Source organism: Rhinopithecus bieti, unplaced genomic scaffold (assembly GCF_001698545.2).
Source record: "Rhinopithecus bieti isolate Rb0 unplaced genomic scaffold, ASM169854v2 scaffold_20170, whole genome shotgun sequence".
NCBI lineage: Eukaryota > Metazoa > Chordata > Mammalia > Primates > Cercopithecidae > Rhinopithecus > Rhinopithecus bieti.
Genome location: NW_016810097.1, coordinates 2,111,590 through 2,122,057, shown reverse-complemented (window position 1 = coordinate 2,122,057; position 10,468 = coordinate 2,111,590). Strand labels below are relative to the sequence as shown.

At 43.4% G+C, this 10,468-nt stretch overlaps 1 protein-coding gene across 1 annotated transcript in view; it reads right to left on the bottom strand.

Annotated features, from left to right (window-relative positions):
* Positions 1 to 946: 946 nt before the first annotated feature.
* The window catches only part of CDC25C (cell division cycle 25C), a 65,288-nt gene continuing 55,766 nt past the window's right edge, over positions 947 to 10,468 (bottom strand). Inside the window, 8 exon segments of the mRNA XM_017891312.1 lie at positions 947 to 1,472; positions 1,641 to 1,752; positions 2,116 to 2,249; positions 2,796 to 2,894; positions 5,478 to 5,540; positions 6,616 to 6,717; positions 8,194 to 8,216; positions 8,219 to 8,345. Of these exon segments, the coding sequence (XP_017746801.1) occupies positions 1,323 to 1,472; positions 1,641 to 1,752; positions 2,116 to 2,249; positions 2,796 to 2,894; positions 5,478 to 5,540; positions 6,616 to 6,717; positions 8,194 to 8,216; positions 8,219 to 8,345 (810 nt within the window). The 3' untranslated portion in view covers positions 947 to 1,322.

Below are 10,468 nucleotides of genomic sequence, written 5' to 3'. Positions count from 1 at the left end.
ATTACCAGAGCACTGGTTTTTAAGCCTTAGCATGTATTAGAATCAACTGAAAAGGGAGATTTTTAAAACCCAGTTTTCTGAGCCCTAACCTCAGAAGTTCTGATTTAAGAGGTCTGAGGTGAGGCCTGAACATCTGTATTTCTTTTTTTTTTTTTTCTTTTTTTTTTTAGAGACGGAGTCTTGCTCTGTCGCCCAGGCTGGAGTGCAGTGGTGCGATCTTGGCTCACTGCAAGCTCCGCCTCCTGGGTTTACGCCATTCTCCCACCTCAGCCTCCTGAGTAGCTGGGACTGCAGGCACCCACTACCACGCCCGGCTAATTTTTTTTTTTTGTATTTTTAGTGGAGATGGGGTTTCACCATGTTAGCCAGGATGGTCTCGACCTTCTGACCTCGTGATCCACCCGCCTCGGCCTCCCAAAGTGCTGGGATTACAGGCGTGAGCCACCACGCCCGGCCGAACATCTGTATTTCAAACAAGTTCAGATGATGTTGACGATCTAGGGTCCAAACTTTGAGAATTACTGGTTTTTTGTTTTGTTTTTGTTTTCTGAGACAGAGTCTCTGTTGCCCAGGTTGGAGTGCAGTGGCACGATCTCATTGCAACCTTTACCTCCTGAGTTCAAGCGATTCTCCTGTGTCAGTTTCCTGAGTAGCTGGGACTACAAGAGCATGCCACCATGCTGGCTAATTTTTGTATTTTTAGTAGAGATGGGGTCTCATCATGTTGGCGAGGTTGGCCTCGAACTCCTGACCTCAAGTGATCCACCCACCTCGGTCTCCCAGAGTGCCAGGATTACAGATGTAAGCCACGGCCTAAGAATTGCTGGTTTAGAGAATAGCATGTTGGCCTCAGCTGTGAATAAAGATAATATGTCTGAAGTAGTTCTAACTTGGTGATCTCCTCTGTAGACAGATCTTCTAGGAGCAGGCTAGGCTCACAATCACACATTCTGTAGTGTTTATTTTTCCAATTTTAAAATAGAGGGGGAAACAAAGAAGGAAAATACAAAGAAAGAGGGTGGACAACTCTCTTGCATCCACCCAACATGAGTTGGGAAGAGGAATGCCAGAGTTCCCTGAACCAACAAAAATCTCTCTGCAACTCAAACCTGCCTTATAGAGCCACTCCAGGACTACAACACCAGCTTTCAGCTCTGCTGAAACCTAATCCATTCCCAGGCCTGTATACAAGTTGGCAGCCTGGTGGTTTGCAGAGACATCTTTTAATAATCTTGGGTTTGGCCATCCAGAAGGCCTCTTTCTGCTCAGGGTTTCTGCAATGTCTTTTGGTGACTCGTTAGCAGCCAGTGGTTGGAATGTTGTCACGGGCTCACATCCTTCACCAGAAGGGCAATCTGCTCCCGCAGCTGCCGCTCCCCTTCCTGCACTTTGCTCTGGCTTCGACACCTCAGCAACTCAGCCTTGTGGTCCTGATGATGCATAGGGCAGTAGCTCTGTGGTTCACAGAGCTCCTGAAAGGTAAGGAACAGAGTAAGGGATTCTCTAGACTCCTGAACTCTACCTACGAAGGATAATAGAGATGCTGCTGCTGGCAGTGGCCAAGGAGGAGCAGCAGTTTCTTCTCTGAGGGCTTTGCAGGCCCTGGGAGTTGCATGCTAAAGTTGGCTCCCCATATTTACCAAATATTCTGGAAAGAAGTCTCTGTAGCCGCCTTTAAGGATATATAGCTCTGGGTAGTACAATGCAGGATACTGGTTCAGAGACCTGTCCTCTTCACGCAGAGAGCGGCACCTTTAGAGAGAACCCAGAGATGGGTGGGGTGGAAAGAAACAAGGTCAGGATCCCAGGGGTCATTCACTGGGGAGGGAGAAGAGGAATAGACTATTGCCAACCTCAAAAAGGACCTTCCAATCTCACTGTGTTTGCAAAAAAAGGTCCAAGTAGCACCACCCTTCCTCCTTTCCTCCACTGCGGCCTCATTCTCAGTCCCTTTTCCTTTATTGTTTCATACTTTTCAATTGTAGAAACATCTTCCTTCAACCTCCCTAACATTCTTCAAACTGTAGAATCCAGTCAGTCTCTGTCTGAACTGGTGTGGGAAGTCCAACTCAAAATCCATTTCCATTACCCGCCAGACCCCATTTAGACACTCACATTCGGGGGCCCCTCTCTGAGGAGAATTCACAGTGGAACACGATGATTATTCTCTTCTGGGTGTCCAAAGGGACAATGGGCTTCTTCAGAAAGAAGCTAAACAGTTCTTCCTGACTATACAAGTTTAAGGCTCCCTGTAGAAAAAGAATTTTAGTATTTCCTCAGGGGCTTATAGACAGTGCCAATACTTAGAAATGACTGAGACACCAACCTGGGATAATTTGGACCAGAAAAGCTGGACTATCAGCACCTTTAGGGCAGGGGTCTAAGTATATCTCTGTATATACCCTGAACGCCTGGCATAGAGCTTGGTATGTAGTAGATGGTCAATAAATGTTCATAGAACTGAACTATTGGAAGTATAGGGATCACTGCGAGGAATGTTCATGAATAGTAAGTGTTTGCAAAGTTCTTCAGTCCTTGGATTCACGTTTTTATTTCTAGGTAGGACCCCTTGGCTCCTACAGAAAAGAGGGAGATAGATCTAGGAAGGAAAGGGAAAGTAAGCTGCTTAAGGTATACAGAATTAAAACAATGAGGACCTCAGCCTTGATGTGCTTCAAATATGTAATCTTTGTCCTGATTCTAGAGTTCATAGGCCCCTTTCTTTGTCCACAGACTCTTCTCAATAAAGAGCTATCTCCAGTCCTCCCCTACTAATGGCCACAATGTCATCTCACCTGGATGTGTCCTCCCAGGTACTCATATGGATAGCGACAATCAATGACATAAAACTTCTCAATCAGACCCTGGAACTTCCCCGACAGTAAGGCAGCCACCTGGACAGAAACAATGACTGAATATTCCGCTCACTACAACTCTGAGTGAGAGAAGAGTCAATGACACAGTTCCTTACAAGCACACTCCTGTTATGTCCACTGTATGTCCAGCCTCCAAAGTCATCTCATATTTGGTATGTGGCAATGATTCAGCCCCACCCCACAAAAGAGAATGAAACAGGAAGTGGCCCTTTTAGAGAACCAAAATAGCTGGCCCTGCCAAGATATCAAGGAAATCCATATTCAGGCTACCCATCTGGGGACAGACATGGCTGGAAGCAGCCTCTCAGGAGACACCCAAGGACTTCTGCAGTGGCAGAGGCAGCAGCTAGAGATCTCGAAAATGCAGGAAGAAATGCAAAATGGTTCCCTACCCGCCATCAAAAAGGAAGAAAGTAAGCCTTTCAGGAAAGGATATGGAAGGGAAAGGTTGATACCTAGAGGAAGGAAGAAACTGAAGCTACTTGAAGCTACTTGAGTGTAAATTGGTTCAGCCTTTCTGAAGGGAACTTTGTAAATACATATACAAATAAATGTAATTACACTTTGACTCAGCAATTTCTAACATCTTAAGTAAACAGGAAAAGTACACAAAGATGTAGGCACAATTATATTCATCTCAGCATTGTTTTATATTATCAAAATATTAGAAATAACTTCAATATTCAATAATGGGGTTTGGTAAAATAAATTGTACATGTCAGTAGAACAGAGCAGCATTACATAGCCATTAAAATGATAATACAGATATCTTATTATTGATATAGAAAGATGTCTATAATGTCTTACTAAGCAAACTGCAATATTATATGCTCATCATGATCCTTTTTTTTTTTTTTTTTGAGATGGAGTTTCGCTCTTGTTGCCCAGGCTGGAGTGCAATGGTGAGATTTCAGCTCACCGCAACCTCTGCCTCCTGGGTTCAAGCAATTCTCCTGCCTCGCCTCCTAAGTAGCTGGGATTACAGGCACGCACTACCACATCCAGCTGATTTTATATTTTTAGTAGAGACAGAGTTTCTCCAGCCTTGAACTCCCAACCTCAGGTGATTCACCTGCCTCGGCCTTCCAAGTGCTGGGATTACAGGCGTGAGCCACTGTGCCCGGCCCATGATCCTATTTCTATAAAACATATGCTAGAATAAAATCTGGGGCTGGACACGGTTGCTCACCCCTGTAATCCCAGCACTTTGGGAGCCTGAGGAGAGTGGATCACCTGAGGACAGGAGTTTGAAATCAGCCTGACCAACATAGAAAAACCCTGTCTCTACTAAAAATACAAAAATTAGTCAGGTGTGATGGCGGGCACCTGTAATCTCAGCTACTTGGGAGGCTGAGGCAGGAGAATCACCTCTGGGAGGCAGAGGTTATAGTAAGTTAAGATTGTGCCATTGCACTCCAGCCTGGGCAACAAGAGTGAAACTCCATGTCAAAATAAAATAAGTAAAATAAAATAAAATAAAATAAAATAAAATAAAATAAAATAAAATCTGGAAGGCCATAGAAAACATCACTAGTGGTTGTCTCTGGTGATGAGATTGTGGGTATGATGACCAAATAATTTTTGTACAAACTGGGAGACTTTTGAGAATGAAAGCAAACACTATTAATAATTACCCTCACTAACAGATGTCAATGGGATTGCAAAATGTAAACGAGGGTGCATGGTCACCCTAATTGAGACCTTAATTGAGACCATTTTTTGTGTGTGATTTTGTATTTTCCTTTCTTTTTTTTTGAGATGGAGTCTCGCTCTGTCGCCCAGGCTGCAGTGCAGTGGCGTGATCTCAGCTCACTGCAAGTTCCGCCTCCCAGGTTCACACCATTCTCCTGCCTTAGCCTCCCGAGTAGCCGGGACTACAGGTGCCCGCCACCACGCCCGGCTAATTTTGTGTGTTCTTAGGAGACAGGATTTCACTGTGTTAGCCAGGATGGTCTCGATCTCCTGACCTCGTGATCCGACTGCCTCAGCCTCCCAAAGTGCTGGGATTACAGGCGTGATCCACCTCACCAGCCCTTTGTATTTTCCTTTCTTTCTCCCTTTTTTCTTAAATAATAATTATTTTTTGAGACAGAGCCTCACTGTGTCGCCCAGGCTGAAGTACAGTGGCATGATCTCTGCTCACTGTAACCTCCCCAAGCGGGGTTCAAGCAATTCTTGTGCCTCAGCCTCCCAAGTAGCTGGGATTACAGGCACACACTACCACGCCTGGCTAATTTTTTTGTATTTGTATTAGAGATGGGGTTTCGTCATGTTGGCCAGGGTGGTCTCCAACTCCCGGCCTCAAGTGCCTGAGATCTGCCTGCCTCGGCCTCCCAAAATGCTAGGATTACAGGCGTGAGCCACCATGCCTGACCCCTCCCTTTTTCCTTTTTACAACTATATATATCATTTGTTTAAACTAAAAAGGAAGGAGAGAGAAGAATGTGGAAAAAGGAGTCCTTTAATATAGCTTCAGTTGAATAAGGAGCCTATGTGAGTGAACACAGTGAAAGAAATACAAATGGAAATGGGGATTTTAGGGACAGAACAGACCAGATGGTAACTTATGTAACTAGTTACCATCTCCAGAAATCTGCTTACTGTTTCTGGGTTGACATACTTCAGATCTTGGTGTTTCCCTGACACGGTTGGCAGCACACATACCTAGAAATACACAAGAGCTGAAATAAAAGCGAGTATTCCACACCCAAGTTTGAGATCAAAGACCCTTATTTTGTCCTTCTTTCCAAGTGACCCTTAAAACCCCAGAGGCCTTAAAAAAAATCAATGTCTCTATAAAGTGCATATACATCAAGTCCATTTCTAAGAACTGATCCTAAAGAACAAATCAAGGATGTGTACGAAGTTTTAGATTTCTCTACAAATATATTCATCTTGGTATCATTCATAAGAAAAAATTGTAAAACTAAATATCTTACAAGAAGGGATTTATGAAGAAATTATAAGCAGCCAAAAAAAAAAAAGAAATAATATGGAGCTATTAAAATGAAATGGGCTGGGCATGGTGGCTCATGCCTGTAACCTCAGTGCTTTGGGAAGCCAAGGAGAGAGGGAATTTCTTGAGGCCAGGAGCTCGAGGCTGAAGTGAGCTATGATGATGCCAATGTACTCCAGCCTGGGTAACAGAGCGAGACCTTGAATCTTAAAAGAAAGAAAGAATGAAGCATAACTGCTTAGTAATAGGAAAAAAGGTGCTTCTGATATAATTATTAAATGAGAGGAAAAAACTCAACAGATAACAAAACAATATAAACTACTTTTGTAGAAAAGCAAAAACTGTATTTGTATATGTGTTTGTGAAAATACAGAAAAAAAATCTGTAAGAATATATACCTTCTGCAATTACACAGAGAGTAGGGGGAAAAAAAGAATATATACTAAGCAATATTACCCTGGTTAATAAAGTTTGGGATAAATTTCTTCATTTTCTACTTTTCTGTAACAACCAAGTATTATTTACATAATTTTAAAATATGTTTTTAAACAGAAAAAAGGTAAAAAGTCTCATACTTTCCCCTGTGTTCTGGATCTTCCCAGAAGAATAAGAAATACTTTCTTTCTGGAAAGGCTTAGGGCCTGGATCTACCACTACAGTACTGTCAGGTTATCAAAGAATATTTGGTGAAGATGCATATTTACACCAGGCATTCTCTGCAAACAGAGAAGATTCAGATCCAAATGACTCACTGAAATACAGGATGGGTGTAGCCAAACTCACCTTGGAAAAATCACCAATCAGGTGCCCCTGGTTAGAATCTTCCTCCAGCATCTGAGTGATATTAATGTCACACAGAGAGACTGTCTTCTTTAAATGTAAGCCCTGAAGATGACAAGATTCCCACCCCACACCCAATCCTCATGTTAAAGGTTTAAAAACAAGTGGATGGCCAGGTGCGGTGGCTTAAGTCTGTAATCCCAGCACTTTGGGAGGCTGAGACGGGTGGATCACGAGGTCAAGAGATCGAGACCATCCTGGCTAACATGGTGAAACCCCGTCTCTACTAAAAAAATACAAAAAACTAGCCGGGCGAGGTGGCAGGCGCCTGTAGTCCCAGCTACTAGGGAGGCTGAGGCAGGAGAATGGCGTAAACCCGGGAGGCGGAGCTTGCAGTGAGCTGAGATCCGGCCACTGCGCTCCAGCCTGGGCGACAGAGCGAGACTGTCTCCAAAAAAAAAAAAAAAAAACAGTGGATGGAGTGGGTCATGGTGGCGCACATCTGTAATCCTAGCTACCTGGAAGGCTGAGGTAGGAGGATCGCTTGAGCCCAAGAGGCCAAGGCTGCAGTGAGCTACGATCACACCACTGCACTGTAGCCTGGGAGACAGAGTGAGACCCCATTTTATTTAATTATGATTTTTAATAATAAATAGTTGGCCGGGCGCGGTGGCTCAAGCCTGTAATCCCAGCACTTTGGGAGGCCGAGACGGGCGGATCACGAGGTCAGGAGATCGAGACCATCCTGGCTAACATGGTGAAACCCCGTCTCTACTAAAAATACAAAAAACTAGCCGGGCGNTTCTGGCCTTAAGTGATACTCCCATCTATTTAGAATTTTTAGAAGTTGGGGAGGGTAAAGGACAGAGGCTAAGTTTTTCAGAAGTTGCCTTCCACAAAACCAATCTGCTATATGATGTTGTTTCTGTCAGACCGCATGTAAAACAGCAGTGAAATATCCATATCAAAGTTCCCTTGTATTCATTCAGATCTTAAGAAAAAGGGTTGGGAAGACAGTATGAAGACAACATTTCTTTTTTTTTTTTTTTTTGAGACGGAGTCTTGCTCTGTCGCCCAGGCTGGAGTGCAGTGGCGCAGTCTTGGCTCACTACAACCTCCGCCTCCCGGGTTCAAGCGATTCTTCTGCCTCAGCCTCCCTAGTAGCCAGGACTACAGGCACATGCTGCCACGCCCAGCTGAGTTTCTGTATTTTAGTAGAGACGGGGTTTCACCGTGTTACCCAGTCTGGTCTTAAACTCCTGAGCTCAGGCAATCCGCCCGCCTCGGCCTCCCAAAGTGCTAGGATTATAGGCGTGAGCCACTGTGCCCAGCCGATGACAACATTTCTAAAAGTACAATATAGATATACTTTATATATCTATGTTACACAAATATTTTATGTATATATATTTCACATGTGGATACAGATGTAGAAAAGACAGAAAGATGGAAAGAACAAAGAGGAAAAAGTAAAAGTAAAGAAGAAGAAGACAAAAAAGGCATAATAAAACAATCCTCATACCAGAAAAGCAAAGACATGAGAGAGAAGATGAATAAGATTTCCATCTTAAAAGTTCTTACCTTCCTGAGTTTTCCTTGGCCAGAAAATACTTTTTTTTAACTTTGTCTGGTATTGTGTTGTCCTTGAATTTTTCCACCTGCTTCAGTCTTGGCCTATTCAAGTTCTCTGGCATCGAGGGGGAGCGATATAGGCAGCTTCTGTTCACTGATGCCTGTTTGGGAATATTAAACCCCTTAGTTCTTATGCCTCCAAGTGTGTCTGCAGACCTGCAGCATCAACATATCCTGGGAGCTTCTTTGAAATGCAGATTTCCAGATGTGAGGCCACACCCCAAACCTACTGAATTAAAATCTGCATTTTAACAAGATGCCCAGGTGATTTCTCAAGTTTGAGAAGCCCTGGGTAGGCAACCTGTCTTCACAGGCCCATTAACATCTTTCTACCTGGACTGCATGATATTCCATCTCCATGGACGTCTTAACTAGCCAAACCAAATTCTGCTGCTGACTGTCTTACATGCACTAGTTCGTCTAACAGAAAGCAAACATAAGTTCAGTCCCTCCAGTTATGTGACAAAATAATAATAAGAAGAAGAAGTCCATTTTGTCTCTGGGATCCTAGGATATTGACAATCAGGATTTAAGGACCTCAACAAACCTAAAGATGAAAAGCCAAGAAGAAAAATAGCAAAAGAAGCATCATGCAAGAAAAAAGGACACACTAAAATCAAATAGCATGATGACCATTATAGGATGGATACTATGAAACCCATCAGGGAAAAAAAATGGCTCAAATGTCATGAAGAACTAGCCTTGAGAATTGCTTACACAGGAACAGACTAAAGTATAAGAAGATGGACTGTTGTTTATTTGAAAGGCATGGTTTGGGTGCTATATTCAGAGTCAAGAGGGTCTTATCAAATGACCTCTGATAACACCTTCCAATTAATCCACAATTCTATCCTGTTGCCACATACTTTGAGATCTCTACCTCTCACCTAGAGAACAGGCAAAAGCTCCTTCTCTAAACACTTATCGTACTACCTGTTATGGACTGATTTAGGATGGGCGGCTATACAATAAGAGAGCCATAACTGGAAGGCAGTTTGATGATCAATGGTTTCTGGAAGAAGAAAATAAGAATAACAACATTTTGCTTTATGACAACTATGGATATTATGATTTTATCACACACATGGTCCTATCTCTTGCTCATGGTACCAGCTGATGGTACAGTCCACATTATACGTACCAACATTCTATACCTTTCCCCTCAGACTCCTTCCAAACATTGCCCTATGTCCCCATCCACCCTACCCCTCAGTCACTGATGACTGGACCATATTGCTGGTTGAACACATCTATTTAGTGGTCTAGAATAAGGAAAAATAATCTAGGCCAATCAGGTTCCCTCTCTTGGTAGCCTAACTTGGAAGATGGAAAAATAATTAGGCAGTAGCAGGAGCCAAAGCCCAAAAGGAAGAAACCAAGAGATACAGTCAAAGTCACAAAGCCAGTGATGCATGAATGGATCAACCAAAGGTAGGGGAGGAAAGGAGACGTGGTGAGGCACTGAGGAGTTGGGTGCCTGGTCTCCATGACAGACAGGACTTCATATAACTTCAACTTTCCCCTGAGAAGGCAGGAGAAAGCTAGATGAGGTTTTCAGAAGGGACTTCTCTAGAACACACCATAATAATTATGCTAAGAGCCATATTATTAAGAGTTTGGAATTAATTAGCTAATTGAAACTTATCTTTTTTGTTGTTGTTGTTGAGGTAGGGTCTCACTCTGTCACCCTGGTTGGAGTGCAGTGGCACAATCTTAGCTCACTGCAACCTCTGCCTCTCAGGCTGAAGCGATCCTCCCAACTTAGCCTCCTGAGTAACTGGGACTACAGGTGTGCATCACCATCCCCAGCTAATTTCTGTACTTTTTGTAGAGACGGGGTGTTACCATGTTGCCCAGGCTGGTCTCGAACTCCTGGGCTTAAGTGATCCATCTGCCTCAGCCTCCCAAAGTGCTGGGTTTACAGGCATGAGCCATCACGCCTGGTCTGCATCCATTTTTAAGCATTGTATCTAATAAATTTTTGCCCAACTCAAGGTCACAAAATTATCCCGTTTTCTTTGGAATTTTTTTTTTTTTTTTTTTTTTTTGAGACAGAGTCTTCTTACTCTGTCGCCCAGGCTGGGGTGCAGTGGCATGATCTCAGTTCACTGCAACCTCCGCCTCCCAGGTTCAAGTGATTCTCCTTGCTTCAGCCTCCTGACTAGCTGGCATTACAGGTGCCAGCCACCATGCTTGGCTAATTTTTTTTTTTTTTTTTTTTTTT